This window comes from Pelobates fuscus, chromosome 2 (assembly GCF_036172605.1).
Source record: "Pelobates fuscus isolate aPelFus1 chromosome 2, aPelFus1.pri, whole genome shotgun sequence".
In the NCBI taxonomy this organism is placed as follows: Eukaryota; Metazoa; Chordata; class Amphibia; order Anura; family Pelobatidae; genus Pelobates; species Pelobates fuscus.
The window spans coordinates 303640212-303657717 of record NC_086318.1 but is presented as its reverse complement, the minus strand read 5'-3'; the positions used below and the strand labels follow the sequence as shown (position 1 = coordinate 303657717).

The following is a 17506-nucleotide window of genomic DNA, read 5'->3' as shown; positions in this document are numbered from 1 at the left end:
GGCTCCTCTCGGGCTTGAAAATTAACTTTTCCAAATCTTATATACTAAATATCAATGTACCCGCGCATAGAGCCGACCACTTGCGTAGGAGTCATAACTTCCAATGGGCTTTAGACAAGATACGCTACCTAGGCACCTGGCTGACAGCGAACGCGACGAACTTATACTCGGCCAACTTCGTCCCTCTGCTGACCCAGTTTCGAAAGGAGATGAGGGAGTGGGCCTATCCCCACATATCCTGGCTAGGTAGGGTGCAAATCGTAAAGATGAATTTCTTACCGAGACTGCTATACCTCTTTCAGGCATTACCCATAGTGATCCCAACTTCCTTTTTCACAACACTCCGGGGAGCACTGGGAACCTATGTTTGGGATGGGAGGAGACCCAGACTGAAACATACACTACTGTCACAACCCAAAGACAAAGGCGGTCTCGCCCTACCAGACTTTGCCTTATATTACAAAGCATGTCACCTGCAACGTGTGGTAGAGTGGTCCAAACCGGGGGTTAGCAAGCTTTGGAAAACAGCAGAGGAGTGCGACGCGGGCATACCAGCCGCCCTCCTTCCGTGGCTCCCCGCAAGGGGGTCAGGGAGGGAAACACGATACACGACCTACACAAAAGCGACACTGACGGTGTGGCGAGGCAGTGTCGGACGTCATGCCCTCTCCACATACCCGTCCCCACTGCTACCCCTGGTTCATAACCCGGACTTCCAGCTGGGCCTGGACCCGAGGGCCTTCAGGGCACTGGTGAACGACCCCATGCCTCGCCTACGACACATCTGCACTAGACGAGGAATGAAAAGCCTGACAGAATTGTGTGGGGAGACCTCCCAACCCTTCCTAACACGTTTTAAATATAAACAATTACGCAATTTCATAAAGCTACTCCCACAGGGCCAGGCACTCGGTAGAGATCTCACGGTCTTTGAAAGACTATGCTCTGACCCGGACCCCTTACCACATGGGGTATCGCACCTGTACTCCCTTCTCCAGTCACAAACACCAACTGAAACACCGAATTTTATGGGTAAATGGGAGGAATCCCTGAACCAAACCTTTAGCGCCCTGGAATGGGAGAAGTTGTGTAATATTATACACCACTGCTCCATATTCAGCAAGAGCCAAGAGACAGCCTACAAATTGCTCACACGCTGGTATCGCACACCAGCCACAGCACATCACATAAACACGAATGAGTCTCGCCTCTGCTGGAGGTGCGAAAAGGCGATAGGCACACTCAGACATATCTGGTGGGATTGCGAACTGATACAACCCTTCTGGCACACAATTCACGCTATTATAACCCGCTTTTCGGACAATCCCCCACCATTTGAACCGGCAGCCATGCTGCTCCACCACACAAACATCTCCACATCCAAATATAAAAAATCGCTCACGATCCGGATCATAAACATAGCAAAGCAGACGATCGCAAGGTACTGGAAGACGAAAGAGACCCCGTCCTTACCCTTATGGTTTGCCCAAATGGAAGACCTCAGAGCCATAGAGGAACTCACTATGTACGCGGCTGGACCGCAACAACAGACATACCTAGACATCTGGACGCAGTGGATACTGACGACTGCGAAACCAGACTTCCAGACGATACTGACGAATCTAACACCTACGAGCCCAAGACCGACTGACACAGAGACAACACACTAACCCTACTCCTCCTTCCCTACCCGATAAATCCCCCCCCAACCCCTGTCCCAATTGATACGCACCGACCAGAAAGGTGCGGAGCCCTAACCTAGTACACAAGGCTTAAATAGGTCGGTTACCCGACAGGGATAGGTAGAAGCTGCAGAAGAGATCGACTATTCCCATATGTTATCCCTGGCTCTTACAGAGTCCATATGACCCGGAATATATGCTACAGGTTAGGATCTGTCACAATTTCTGCCATGAATGAAGCTAAAAGATTTCATTGCTACCCGGTTCATTAGACAGGACCGCTTACTATGGTTGAGGACCTGCGAGTCCGATGTTATGGCGGGCCTGCGCGCCCAACCACACAAGATACATATTGTGCCTTACGCTTTCTTCTGTTCCGACACATGTTGTGTCCTATACAATTGATTTACATGCAACTGGAGACCTGCGAGTCTCACATTGACCCGTTTCTGTGATAATAAAAATCATATTTACAAAAAAGAAACAGGTCACCTTGCAAGCGGAAAAAATGGCAGATTCTGAAGACAGGAGCAGGCGTAATAATTTGAGGATCAGGGGGATACCTGATAATGCACAACCAAAAAGAGGTAAAAGCGCACACACACACCAACCAGGAGTGATTACCTTAAATCGGACAGATAGGTATCTCCTCCTTTATATACAACAATAAGTATCTCTATTGGAAAATCCCTATACAAAAAATATAAACACAGAGAAGAACATAGTGCAACCTGTATATTATATATAAAACAAAGGGAAATTCTGAGATGAAATCACTCACACTTTTATGAGCCGTTTAGAAGTAGGCTCAGGACTTATGCAACTTTCATGTCACTTAAATGGGACATGTGCATTTCCTTGAATCCTCAGGCCAGTTCCCCTTAGGTCTCAATGATCATCTAGTTTGGAGTCAGGAGTCAGGAGCCAGGAGCCAGGAGCCAGGAGTATCAGGATAAGTAGTTTTATTTTAACAAAATTGTTAAAAAGATAAATAATAAAAAGCAGTATTGCAACACAACGCGTTTCAACCAACTGTTTGTGGTCTTCCTCAGGTGCTCTTCCAAATCACAATGGATGTATCACAGTTTATATAGGGGGTAATATTACATGCTTAATTGTTAAATCAGAAACATATGTATAGGTAATTACCCATATATGGTCCGGACCGGATGTGGTCTGCCACCTCCAATATGGCTGCACATCCGGTTCGGAGGAACACACAAAATCAAATACAATAATGCATAAGTAGCAATAAAGCACAGTATTCATAGTAAAAGCCATCTCCCATCGTAATCAACATCCATGATATAGTAAAATCATGTGTGACTACGAAAAGGGAGGTATTGGGAGTCATATCGGTATTTCGTTGCCCCACTTCCGGTCACGTGTCTAAAGATGGAGTCCGTCCGTCGCGTCACTTCCGGTGACGTGTATAGCAGCTGAAACCGTCCGTGTCACTTCCGGTTTCACAATTCAATTCGGTTTCCGAACCATAGTGTATCTAGACACTTCTCACAACACCATAACTCGGATCCCAAGTTTCTAAGTTTTTTCGCTATTGAAAAAGTAGTAGGGCACTGGAGAGGTGGGGACATATCCAAAGCCCTTAGTTTAAAGGAATCAAAATGGATTTTTGAATTGCGTTCCCTGGCTCCAAAAGGTCTAAATATCGATTTTGAGATCAACAAGCTGCTATAACTGACGTCATCCAATATTTTTATTATTTTTTATATAGTTCTTATCTCTATGGCCCTTTTTACTTTTTTATTGGGTTTTATAGTTTTTACCTATTTATTGGAGACAATTCGATTTTCTGTTCTGTCTAGTTGGGGATCAAGAATTTGCTGGACAGCTGCTTTTATATATATATATAGGATTGAAGTTGCCCTTGCATAGTGATTTTGCATTGGGTTTATGTACCATTTTTGAGTTTATATTGGAGTTTCCCTATTATTTACATTAATGAGTATCATTAGGGATATAGTTATTTATGTTTAATTATGTAACTAATATGTGTTTTTTATTTTGCTTTTTCTTTGTATGCAATACTTGCCACTTGCAATGCATATATTTGCATGAGGACTGTTTGCCCACTCTTAAGATGGCCACCTTATCCTCAATGGACACCTTAGAATGGACATGATTATACCCTTAGAGGAAGAAAGAGAGCTCCTTTCGCTATTGAATTGTGAAACCGGAAGTGACACGGACGGTTTCAGCTGCTATACACGTCACCGGAAGTGACGCGACGGACGGACTCCATCTTTAGACACGTGACCGGAAGTGGGGCAACGAAATACCGATATGACTCCCAATACCTCCCTTTTCGTAGTCACACATGATTTTACTATATCATGGATGTTGATTACGATGGGAGATGGCTTTTACTATGAATACTGTGCTTTATTGCTACTTATGCATTATTGTATTTGATTTTGTGTGTTCCTCCGAACCGGATGTGCAGCCATATTGGAGGTGGCAGACCACATCCGGTCCGGACCATATATGGGTAATTACCTATACATATGTTTCTGATTTAACAATTAAGCATGTAATATTACCCCCTATATAAACTGTGATACATCCATTGTGATTTGGAAGAGCACCTGAGGAAGACCACAAACAGTTGGTTGAAACGCGTTGTGTTGCAATACTGCTTTTTATTATTTATCTTTTTAACAATTTTGTTAAAATAAAACTACTTATCCTGATACTCCTGGCTCCTGGCTCCTGGCTCCTGACTCCTGACTCCAAACTAGATGATCATTGAGACCTAAGGGGAACTGGCCTGAGGATTCAAGGAAATGCACATGTCCCATTTAAGTGACATGAAAGTTGCATAAGTCCTGAGCCTACTTCTAAACGGCTCATAAAAGTGTGAGTGATTTCATCTCAGAATTTCCCTTTGTTTTATATATAATATACAGGTTGCACTATGTTCTTCTCTGTGTTTATATTTTTTGTATAGGGATTTTCCAATAGAGATACTTATTGTTGTATATAAAGGAGGAGATACCTATCTGTCCGATTTAAGGTAATCACTCCTGGTTGGTGTGTGTGTGCGCTTTTACCTCTTTTTGGTTGTGCATGTTTCTTTAAGTATATATAGTGGTGATATACTTGGTTTTGGCTGCACCATCCACCTATTTGACCCTTGAGCGCCACATCTATACTGTTTTCTGTTACGGATACCTGATAATGTGGACACCTCAGACTTGATACATTATTTCCAAAAAATGGTTAAAACGATTTTACCCAGAGCTACTGATTTGGATCTAATAGTGGATCGTATCAACAGACTCCCTAAATCTGGCAATGCACCTGCAACAGTTCCAAAACACACTATAGTGAGACTACACTTTTTTTCATATAAAACAGGAACTCCTGAGCACTATTCGCAAATCAGGTCTCCCTGCGGATTATAAATATATAACATTTTTACAAGATTTCTCAGCCTACACTATGAGATGCCGCAGAAAATTTTAACCCTTCATGACAGAGCTGAGACAAAGAGAGATTCGTTACAGATGGGGATTCCCTGTAAAACTACTCTTTCATATGGGTGGCAGAAATTTCACAATCACTTCTCCTGAGGAAGGGATGGATCTTCTTAATGCCATGAACAGACATCAAACCCAACCTCATGTAACCTCACCCTCTACTCCAAGACACACCCATAAGAAAAGCAGGGCGGATGACACTTGAAGCTACTGTCTTTTCATTTTTTGAAGGCACAAAAGCTCCAACATACATATTGCCGATTTCGATTTATTACTTTCTCCACGTTGTTTTATCACATCCATTTTATTACTTACAAATAGTTTTTTCTCTTTCCCTTTTTTTTTTTTCCCTCTCTCTCCCATTTTTTGGTTCCACATTCTTTATGCTCTTTAGTGTGCATCAGCACTTGGTTCAATGTCTATAGGACACTGACGTTCTTGAATGTATATTACTGATTTCTGTTATAGGCCTGGGACATACTGAGCATATATCGGACTTCATTAGAGATGTGATCACGGAACTAGAAGGACTCCATTCTTTATTGATCTTCTCTTCATACCACTGTTCATTTTTTCTTTTTCTTTAACGCTCTGATTGTTTTCCCCTTGCCGAAGGCAGTTTCTCTCCCCCCAACCGGGGCCTAATACCCTGAGATGGAGAATTATTTTTTATTTTCCCTCATGGCCCTTTTTCTAAACATAGTTTTTTTTCTTTCCCCGTATAGGGGAATTTATCCAAGTTTATCATTCACCATTTTTTATTTTTCCTTTTTATCCCATCCATTTACTAATGCACTGTAAGCAATTCAAGAAGCTTCAAATGTTTTAGCACGCTCACTCTTGTCTAAACAAATGTATTTGTTATTACGATTGTTGGATTTCATAACTCTCCTCTTGGGACATGGGCCTTTGGGTACAGGGTACATTGGGGATATCTATATAAGACACTGAGCAGATTTGATATTTCACAATCTTTCATTACTCCGATGAAGGCGCTGTACAGTGCACCCACAGCTCACGTATCGGCCTCGGGTTTCCAATCCAGAACGTTTTCTCGAACTAATGGGACGCGTCAAGGCTGCCCCTCATCTCCAATTCTCTTTGTCCTGGCGATGGAACCTCTGGCCGAACTGATTAGGATGACCCCAGAAATCGCAGGTATTAATATGAAGGGATCCACTCATAAAATAGGGTTATTTGCAGATGACGTCATTCTAGCACTCAAAAACCCAAAAGACTCTCTGAAATCTCTCAATACTATTCTACTCCAGTTTGATAAACCCCGCTGAGTGAGGTGATAAAACCCGCTGTATGAGGTGATAAAGTCCGCTGTGTGAGGTGATAAACCCCGCTTTGTAAGGTGATAAAGTTCGCTGAGTGAGGTGATAAACCCCGCTGAGTGAGGTGATAAACCCCGCTGAGTGAGGTGATAAAATCCGCTGAGTGAGGTGATAAAATCCGCTGAGTGAGTTGATAAAGTTCGCTGAGTGAGGTGATAAAATCCTGCTGCGTGAGGTGATAAACCCCGCTGAGTGAGGTGATAAAGTTTGCTGAGTGAGGTGATAAACCCCGCTGTGTGAGGTGATAAAACCGCTGAGTGAGGTGATAAAATCCTGCTGCGTGAGGTGATGTGTGAGGTGATAAAGTTCGCTGAGTGAGGTGATAAAATCCTGCTGCGTGAGGTGATAAACCCCGCTGAGTGAGGTGATAAAATCCTGCTGCGTGAGGTGATAAACCCTGCTGTGTGAGGTGATAAAACCTGCTGACTGAGGTGATAAAACCCGCTGTGTGAGGTGATAAAGTCCGCTGTGTGAGGTGATAAAACCCGCTGTGTGAGGTGATAAACCCTGCTGCGTGAGGTGATAAACCCCGCTGAGTGAGGTGATAAAACCCGCTGAGTGAGGTGATAAAACCCGCTGAGTGAGGTGATAAAGTTCGCTGAGTGAGGTGATAAAACCCGCTGTGTGAGTTGATAAAGTTCGCTGAGTGAGGTGATAAAATCCTGCTGCGTGAGGTGATAAACCCCGCTGAGTGAGGTGATAAAGTTTGCTGAGTGAGGTGATAAACCCCGCTGTGTGAGGTGATAAAACCGCTGAGTGAGGTGATAAAATCCTGCTGCGTGAGGTGATGTGTGAGGTGATAAAGTTCGCTGAGTGAGGTGATAAAATCCTGCTGCGTGAGGTGATAAACCCCGCTGAGTGAGGTGATAAAATCCTGCTGCGTGAGGTGATAAACCCTGCTGTGTGAGGTGATAAAACCTGCTGACTGAGGTGATAAAACCTGCTGTGTGAGGTGATAAAGTCCGCTGTGTGAGGTGATAAAACCCGCTGTGTGAGGTGATAAACCCTGCTGCGTGAGGTGATAAACCCCGCTGAGTGAGGTGATAAAACCCGCTGAGTGAGGTGATAAAACCCGCTGAGTGAGGTGATAAAGTTCGCTGAGTGAGGTGATAAAACCGCTGAGTGAGGTGATAAAACCCGCTGAGTGAGGTGATAAAACCGCTGAGTGAGGTGATAAAACCCGCTGAGTGAGGTGATAAAATCCTGCTGCGTGAGGTGATAAACCCCGCTGTGTGAGGTGATAAAGTTCGCTGAGTGAGGTGATAAAACCCGCTGTGTGAGATGATAAACCCCGCTGAGTGAGGTGATAAAACCCGCTGAGTGAGGTTATAAAACCCGCTGAGTGAGGTGATAAAATCCTGCTGCGTGAGGTGATAAACCCGCTGTGTGAGGTGATAAAGTTCGCTGAGTGAGGTGATAAACCCCGCTGTGTGAGGTGATAAAGTCCGCTGTGTGAGATGATAAACCCCGCTGAGTGAGGTGATAAAACCCGCTGAGTGAGGTGATAAAACCGCTGAGTGAGGTTATAAAACCCGCTGAGTGAGGTGATAAAATCCTGCTGCGTGAGGTGATAAACCCGCTGTGTGAGGTGATAAAGTTCGCTGAGTGAGGTGATAAACCCCGCTGTGTGAGGTGATAAAGTTCGCTGAGTGAGGTGATAAACCCCGCTGTGTGAGGTGATAAAGTTCGCTGAGTGAGGTGATAAAACCCGCTGTGTGAGATGATAAACCCCGCTGAGTGAGGTGATAAAACCCGCTGTGTGAGGTGATAAAGTCCGCTGTGTGAGGTGATAAAACCCGCTAAGTGAGGTGATAAAACACGCTGAGTAAGATGATAAAATCCGCAGGGTGAGGTGATAAAGGCGGGAAAAATGGAAATGCTGAACGAGCCTATTAGAAGCTAAAGGGTAACAAAGCAAATCCCTTTAGACAAGTAAGACAAGGAATAGAAATAAAAGAAACATGTAACAAATGAAAAATATATATTAAAAGTAAACTATCAAAAGTTACAAGGTATTTTAATTTAAAAACTTAAGGCAATATAATTAGAATAGACTCGCCTGAAAGGCAAGCAACAAAGAAAGAGGAAGTGTGAGGAGTCTGATTGCACTACATGTTATTGATATACATTCTGATTGGTTGATTTTTTTATTTATTTTTTATCCACATTGTTAACTATTTCTTTGCTGCTGAGTGGTTTCAGTAAAGAAGGATAAGCAAATATGAAGCCTCCTGTCTTGCCATAAAATTGGCAGCCAACTTCTGTCCAGGTGATCTAGACCTCCCATGATGTTTTGCCATTCTTTATCTAGTAAAGAAAGTATAATTTGTATCTGTAACAACTAGAGGACCAGCACTGCAGCAATGCCAACTTCCTTTGTGGAATGATTTGGATTAGAGTAATTTTAAAATATGTGGTTTGCATAAATAGGCAATATAGTAAATATTACATAAAGGAAAAATAGAAAAGCTGTGAAGGGGGCACCCGGATTTGAACCGGGGACCTCTTGATCTGCAGTCAAATGCTCTACCACTGAGCTATACCCCCACTTGCTCCTGCCAGTTGAAATAACTACTAACAACCACAAGGAGTGCTGTAGAACAGTGTTGTGCATTCCTGGGATTGTGCAGCTTATATAAATAATACAAGACATAGATTTACTGTTGTCATAGAACTGCAACTCACATGATGCGTTACCAGCCTTAGGGTTGGCAAATCATCAAGGGAGCTGCAGTTCTGCAACACCAGGAGAGCCACCTTAACCCTCCCCCTGTAGTTTTTTTTACTATTTAGAAAGGCTTTCCAACTACTCCTCTTGTTGTGTATCCTCCTTCTGCAGTTCATGTGAAATCTCTTATCACACCCCTGCCTTATCTTTAATTTGTAAAGTATTCAGTAAATCCAATGAATCCAACCTTGTTTAACCATGATCTCCTGTAGGATAACAGGGTCAGCTCCCAGATGCTCAAATCCCAAAAATTCTAAAGAGAACCTACCTTCCTTGGTGTATTTACTATGATTTCTTGGGGATTAATTGCTCTATTGTCTATGTGGCCTGTGTCACCTTCTGGTTTAGATAAAGAGCAACAGTGGGATTAATTCTTAATCAGATGGCATGATATATTGGTGTGGGAATGCAGTCTAGCAGCCATTCTGAGTCAGCTCTTCTGATGATAATGTTTCTTGCCTGCCTCTTGTGTCTGGCTGCCCACCTGGGCAGCAGCCTGGCTTCTTGTCCCAAAAGATGTACTTGCAATTTCCCCAGGTTACTTCAGTGTTTTAGGGTGTCAGATGTACCTGGGGACATCCCTGACAGCACCAGGAAGCTGTACATCAGCCACAGCAAAATCAAGCACTTTCAGGTAATTATAATACTATTATTATTCTCATTACTGTCAATTTATTTATATTATTGCTAATAATACTAATAATACCTTAGGACTGATTTTTGTTCCTTTTCAGATGTTATTATTTTAATGATATGCAATTTTGTTTTAAATATAGTATACACTATATAGGATTTGCATTGTCATAAATATATTTATTCTCTTAAAAGTGCTATTGAGATTAGAATTGTTATATAAATATCCAAGCAAAGTAATTTTATGAATGACATAGTAGGACGGAATAGATATAAAATGGTCAAATAAAAAGTGTAAACATACAAATCAAAACAATGTCCAGAGATGTGAAGATTTTTTTTTAAAGTTATTTATTTGTCAGAAACAGAAAATAGTTTCAGATTCGGGCGCCTGCCAAGAGACATTAACATTGACAGGGTTAGTCATTGACATGATGACATTTGCATTTTTTTACAAATGAAATCAGAATGCAAAACCGAAGGAAAAAAAAAAAAAGTTAAGTTGATCTGAAATTTTTTCCAACTCGGCTATAGTTGCAACATTTTGCCCCAGTTTTTCCATTTGAATTTAATTTGTGAACATGTAGAGTTTAGTGAATAACCATGAGTATCTCGTTGTCTGCCCCCCGTTGTGTATGTTTGTAGTGACTGTATGTAATGTGTTTGATGGATATTTGTAGTGTGTGTGTGGTGTTCAGTGGCAGTGTGTAATATGTGAAAATAAAAGAAGTAGTTACCTAAAAGATAGATGGTAATCCAAAGACAATCAATCAAATCCTACATCCAAAGACAATCAACATAATGTAGTGGACCAGATTGAATCAGGCTCTGAAACAGTACAAAGAAGATACCCACATAGTGTAAGACCTTACTAACAGAAATTGATTAAAAAAAAATTATAATCGTAGGAACACTCACAAACGTAGAACTATGAACCTAGCTCTGGTATGCATAACTTCGGGTCCATTATGGCGACCCACCCCTATAGAGAAATCTGTGTGTGGTCCTAGTAAGGTCTTACACTATGTGGGTATCTTCTTTTTACTGTTTCAGAGCCTGATTCAATCTGGTCCACTACATTATATTGATTGTATTTGGATGTAGATTACCATTTTAGGTAACTACTTCTTTTATTTTCATATATATAAGCGCCACACTATCTACCACTTTGTCTATTGTATTTTTTGTGCCTTATGGGAAAGTCACTTTCTTCAGTGTTTAGCAGCTAGTATATAAATATTTCTCTTATATATATTTCTATATTTTTATTATATTAGCGCTGGTACCTATTCCCAATTTTTTTAATTATAGTGTGTAATATGTGTGGTTTGTGTAATCTGTGTATGTGGTGTCTTCTGGTTGTGTTTATTGTTTGTGTGTGTGTGTATTGTCTTTAATGTGTGCTTGTAATATAAATGTATTGTCTGTTTGTGCGTGTGCTTGCTGTGTTTTGACCCCTCTTGCTTACATTTATTCAGCAAGGTGTCTAGGATACCTGTTGGCCCAGCGGGGGTTATAAGGCCTGGTGGATAAGTAGTAGGGGGTTAAACTCACTGGATGTGTAGCTGTGATTATAATCCTTGGTAATCTAGCAGTGTTCCTGTGCTCCACATGGAGACTAATCTCCATGATGGTTAAATGGTGCAGACCACAGTAATCACTCCTTCTCGGTAAGTCAAAGCACAGGCTGGGAATAGCAGGGGCTGTGCTTTGACATTAGTGATTGCCTTGACTGCAAGGGAGCAATTTATGTAGTCTGTACGCAACAGAGGTGCAGACCACACATATCCTTGTCTGTCCTGGAATACCCTGGGTTTACCAGCAGCGGCCCTGTATTTTTGCACATGGAAGGGCTAAAGGAAAAAAAACAACTGCCTGTCCATCACCCACAACTGCATGTGCCAGTTGATAGGAATTACCCATCTCTGACTTCATCTTAAAAGGTAAGTCTAAGCACCGTGATCACTTTAGTGATTGGAAGTTGTCATGGTGGTATGAGCAGGGCCGGATTAAGAGCACAGTGGGCCTGGTGCTGACAATTATGATGGGCCTAATTATGGAATTTTATCGACCAAAAACACTAAAACAGTCATACCTCCCAAGCGTCATGTATCTGATGGAGATGGTGCTGGAGGGAAACTCATAGGATGCAGCTATAAGAAAACACATACTCTATGCTAATTTCTCTCTAATTTATGCTTTCATCTTTCAAGTAAATCCATAACCCCTAACAGCAGTGAAGCAGGAAGTCAATGGGTGGGGTAAAAGGTTGTGCCACTGGCGCAAATCACGTGACAAGACCTGCCAAAAGGGGTGAACATGCCCAAAAAGGGGGCATGTTTGTCCAAAGAATTGGAAGGTTAGCCTGGCATGAATGCATGTCAGGCTGCCTGCCAATCCTGCAGGCTGTCCAACTAAGGGCATACTATGCAGGCAGCACCTTGAGCTTGACATAAATGCGTCTAATGATGCGCTCACTCCATGCTTTCTAAGGACTGTCCCCTAGCACTCGCTGGTCCACTTGCCTCCTTACCTTCTTACTAGCAGGCAGAAGTTCCTGGTATATAGTCTGAGACAGAGAAAAGGTGTATGTAGTTAGTGTAGAAGAAAGGGGACATGCCACAGTGTTAGAGAGACCAACGTCTGCATTACTTAAACTAATTTTAATATCAGCCAGTCCACAAAAGTTTTGTTCCCATACATCCCTCTTAAGCTTCCAAACTTAAAGGGACACTATAGTCACCAGAACAACTACAGCTTATTGTATTTGTTCTGGTAAGTAGAATCATTCCATTCAGGCTTTTTGCAGTAAACACTGTCTTTTCAGAGAAAACTCCACTGGCCGCTCCTTAGATGGCTGCTAGAGGTGCTTCCTGGGGCAGTACTGCCTAGTGTGCAGCACTGCCATTCAGTGTCTCCACCATCTGCATGCAGACACTGAACTTTCCTCATAGAGATGCATTGATTCAATTTATCTTGAGGAGATGCTGATTGGCCAGGGCTATGTTGGACTTGTGCTGGCTCTGCCCCTGATCTGCCTAGTTTACAGTCTCAGCCAATCCTATGGGGAAGTATTGTAATTTGCTCAGACCACCACTTCTGAGCCAGCAGCTGCAGTAATGAATACAAGTAATATTTTACTATATTTAGGGAGGCAAGAAGGGGCCAGGGTGGTGGTTTTAACATAATAGGGTAAGAAATACATGATTGTGTTCCTGACCCTATAGTGCTCCTTTAAGCAAGAGTATGTGACGAGTAGTTAAGGTTGCCACCTTTCTTGGAAAAAAATACCAGCCTTAATCATTTGTATAATTAATTAGTTATGCGTGACATCACATGATGTAAATCACAAGGAGTGACATCAGAGAAAATTCTGTAAAATCACCAACAAACTACTCACAGTTTGATTCTGCTGTATAGATGGATTGCTCCCAGTGTCTCCCTGTCTCCCAGTGTCTCAGTCTCGCAAGTCACCCAGTGTCTCAGTGTCCCTATGTATCACAGTGTCAGTGTCCCCATGTCGCCCAGTCCCCTAGACTCCCAGTGTCTGTGTCCCCATTTCTCCCAGTGTCCCAATGTGTCAGTGTGTCCCCATGTCACTAGGATACTGGGGACACAGAGACATGGGGACACAGGGAGACATGGGGACACAGATATTTAGGGAAACTGGAAGAAATGGGGACACTGAGACACTAGGGACACAGACACTTGGGGAGACATGGGGACAGTTGTGGACATAGACATGGGGACACTGGGACATATAGGGACTCTAGGCACACTGAGAGACATGGGACACAGACACTGGGAGACTTGGAGACACTGAGACACTATGGACACTGGCTGGGGGACATGGGAACATAGTGTCTCCGTGTCCCAATGTCTCAGTGTTTCCCAATGTCTCTATGTCTCACAGCGTCCCCTAGTGTCTCAGCATCCCCATGTGTCCCAGTGTCCTAGTGTCTCAGTGTCCCCATGTTTTCCAGTGTCCTCAAGTGTCTGTGTCCCCATGTTTTCCTGTGTCCCCATGTTTTCCTGTGTCCCCACGTGTCTGTGTCCCCATATGTCAGTGTCTCAGTGTCCCCATGTTTCCCTACTGCCTTTCCCCCATCCCTCACTTACCTGAGCTGTAGAGCTGCTGTCTGGACTGTCCACGGACCACGGATCAGTGAGTAGTAGAAAGAGGCAGGGATATGCTGTAACTTCCTATCCCTGCCTCTCTCCACACACAGTGACCCCTACTGGCCGGTGCTGGTATTGCAGAGTAATCTCCATTTATTCAGAGAAAATTACCTGCATTTGTATTGCCGGCACGGCCAGGCAGCCTCAAATACCGGCTCGGCCAGTAAAAAAACAAAACAGTCAGGTGGCAAACCTAAGAGTAGTGTGTAAAAAAAAAATGTTTTTTTCTTCTTTTTTTTTAAATGGGCCTATTCCATGGGCCTGAGCCTGGAGCTGCAGCTCCATCAGCCCCTATGTTAATCCGGCCCTGGGTATGAGTCTGTATTTGCAGCAGTTTTGCTTGAAATACTGCACATCCAGAGATTTATAACCTTTTGTGCTGGGGGATAGTTAGACCCCATCCCCCAGCACCCCCCACCACACGTGATTTTGGCAACCCACACCAATTGGACTGCCAAATGTCAATTCAAATGTGCATAATATTTCAGCTGCTCCCTCCCTCTTTGTCTCTCTGCTTTCACCAGCTAAATAAAGTACCGTATTTTTCGCTCCATAAGACGCACTTTTTCCCCCCTCAAAAGTGAGGGGAAATGTCTGTGCGTCTTATGTAGCGAATATGAAGCTTTACTTACCTGTCTTGTAGCGTTTCTCGGCAGCACAGGGCGCACCGCGGTACTGGAACTTGAATTTCATGTTCCGGTTTCCGGCGGGACTGAAAGGAAGTGCGCACTCAGCTCAGAAATTCAAGTTCCAGTACCGCGGTGCGACCTGTGCTGCCGAGAAACGCTACAAGACAGGTAAGTAATTATGGGACATGGGGAGGGACAGAATGGGAGAGAAGAGAAGACTATGGGGAGGGGTGGGGAGGGGGGATGAAGACTATGGGGAGGGGAGGGGGGATGAAGACTATGGGGAGGGGAGGGGAGGGGGGATGAAGAATATGGGGAGGGGAGGGGGGATGAAGAATATGGGGAGGGGAGGGGAGGGGGGATGAAGAATATGGGGAGGGGAGGGGGGATGAAGAATATGGGGAGGGGAGGGGGGATGAAGAATATGGGGAGGGGAGGGGAGGGGGATGAAGAATATGGGGAGGGGAGGGGAGGGGAGGGGGGATGAAGAATATGGGGAGGGGAGGGGAGGGTGGATGAAGACTATGGGGAGGGGAGGGGGGATGAAGACTATGGGGAGGGGAGGGGGGATGAAGACTATGGGGAGGGAAGGGGGGATGAAGACTATGGGGAGGGGAGGGGAGGGGGGATGAAGACTATGGGGAGGGGAGGGCAGGGGGGATGAAGACTATGGGGAGGGGAGGGGGGATGAAGACTATGGGGAGGGGAGGGGGATTAAGACTATGGGGAGGGGAGGGGGATGAAGACTATGGGGAGGGGGGATGAAGACTATGGGGAGGGGAGGGCAGGGGGGATGAAGACTATGGGGAGGGGAGGGGGGATGAAGGCTATGGGGAGGGGAGGGGAGGGGGGATGAAGACTATGGGGTGGGGAGGGGAGGGGGGATGAAGACTATGGGGTGGGGAGGGGAGGGGAGGTGAAGACTATGGGGAGGGGAGGGGAGGGGGGATGAAGACTATGGGAAGGGGAGGGGGGATGAAGACTATGGGGAGGGGAGGGGAGGGGAGGAGAGGGGAGGGGGGATGAAGACAATGGGGAGGGGAGGGGAGGGGGGATGAAGACTATGGGGAGGGGAGGGGAGGGGAGGGGGGATGAAGACTATGGGGAGGGGGTGGATGAAGACTATGGGGAGGGGGGGGAGAAGACTATGGGGAGGGGGGGGAGAAGACTATGGGGAGGGGGGACACTATGGGACAGGGGAGAAAAAAAATATTCTGAACAAACTGTCCCATAGTAAGAAACACTATGGGACAGTTTGTTCAGAATATATTGTTTTCTGGGTTTTTTCCTCTAAAAACTAGGTGCGTCTTATGGTGAGGTGCGTCTTATGGAGCGAAAAATACGGTATGTTTCCATAGCTTTTAAAGTGGGTAAGGGGAGGAAAGCCACCTACATGGTGGTTTTAACACTATAGGGGAAGGAATACATTTATGTTTCTGACCGTATAGTGTTCCTTTAAGTCCACTGCAAGGTCCGTATTATGGTTCTTCTATCCCTTCAACTGTTTCTTTGTTAGTGGCTGACATATCTTGCTGAAGATCCGATCTGTTCCTGTGTTTGAGTGTCTGCATACAACCTCCACACACAATCACTTTCACACAACCTCACCCTCAATCACATTCAGACAACCTTAACACATAATCACACTCTTTGCCAAATTTGCAATTAAATATCAGACTCAATCAACCACCACAATCACACTCAGCCAAGCCTCACACACAATCACACAACCAACCCCGCACAATCACACATAGCGCTCACACACATTCCACTCAGGTCTATTTCGAATGGGACTAGGTCTAGGGAACATTTGCGCAGGAGTGCTCTTTTGTGCATGCTTAAAAAAAACAAAAAACTCTTTTTCAGGAAGTGTGTAGGGAGGCTGTGTCTTATCAGGGAGGATGAAACAAAATAAATTAAAGGGACACTATAGTCACCAGAACAACTACTTAATGTAGTTCTGGTGAGTATAGTCAGTCCCTTTAATTTATTTTGTAGAGAAAAGGCAGTGTTTACATTGCTCCCTAGGGACATCTCCAGTGGCAGTTGCTCAGACAGCCACTAGAGGTGCTTCCTGGGTCACGCTCTGCATCATATGCGTGCACAGCCTATTGCTTATAGATGTGCACCCTAAAGCACAAACACACAAGCCGCATGTGTGTGTTTGTATATGTGTGTGTATATGTATATATATATATATATATAATGGCACTCACCCTTGCTGGTGACACAATGCTTAGTTAGATGCCCTGGTGCACTCCCACGCTGAAGTTATATATAATATGTATAAAGAAAGGATGCACTCTCTGGTCTTTCAAACAGTAGAAAAGTATTTAATCCATCAAAAGGTATACAATAATATGACCGACGTTTCGACCCATTCGGGTCTTCCTCAAGGTCACCTATAGGTAAGCAGGGGGCTAGAGTTTATATAGGGAAAAACTCCTCCCACAAATTTAGGCCTATGGCCTTTTACTTGTGGTCAGAACTTAAATCGCACAGTTGCAAGAAAAAGTATGTGAACCCTTTGGAATGATATGGATTTCTGCACAAATTGGTCATAAAATGTGATCTGATCATCATCTAAGTCACAACAATAGACAATCACAGTCTGCTTAAACTAATAACACACAAAGAATGAAATGTTGCCATGTTTTTATTGAACACACCATGTAAACATTCACAGTGCAGGTGGAAAAAGTATGTGAACCCTTGGATTTAATAACTGGTTGAACCTCCTTTGGCAGCAATAACTTCAACCAAATGTTTCCTGTAGATGCTGATCAGACGTGCACAACGGTCAGGAGTAATTCTT

The 17506-nt window shown here is 44.0% G+C and overlaps 1 protein-coding gene and 1 non-coding gene across 2 annotated transcripts in view; one reads left to right on the top strand and one right to left on the bottom strand.

The window, feature by feature from the left end:
- The first annotated feature begins 8986 nt into the window (after window positions 1–8986).
- The window catches only part of LOC134585799 (nephrocan-like), a 28479-nt gene continuing 19959 nt past the window's right edge, over window positions 8987–17506 (top strand). Inside the window, exon 1 of the mRNA XM_063441269.1 lies at window positions 8987–9884. Coding sequence (XP_063297339.1) covers window positions 9657–9884 — 228 coding nt within the window. The 5' untranslated portion in view covers window positions 8987–9656. The remainder of the gene's footprint in view (window positions 9885–17506) is intronic.
- Window positions 8998–9069, bottom strand: TRNAC-GCA (transfer RNA cysteine (anticodon GCA)). Its single transcript has one exon. It is a non-coding gene; the product is annotated as a tRNA-Cys (tRNA).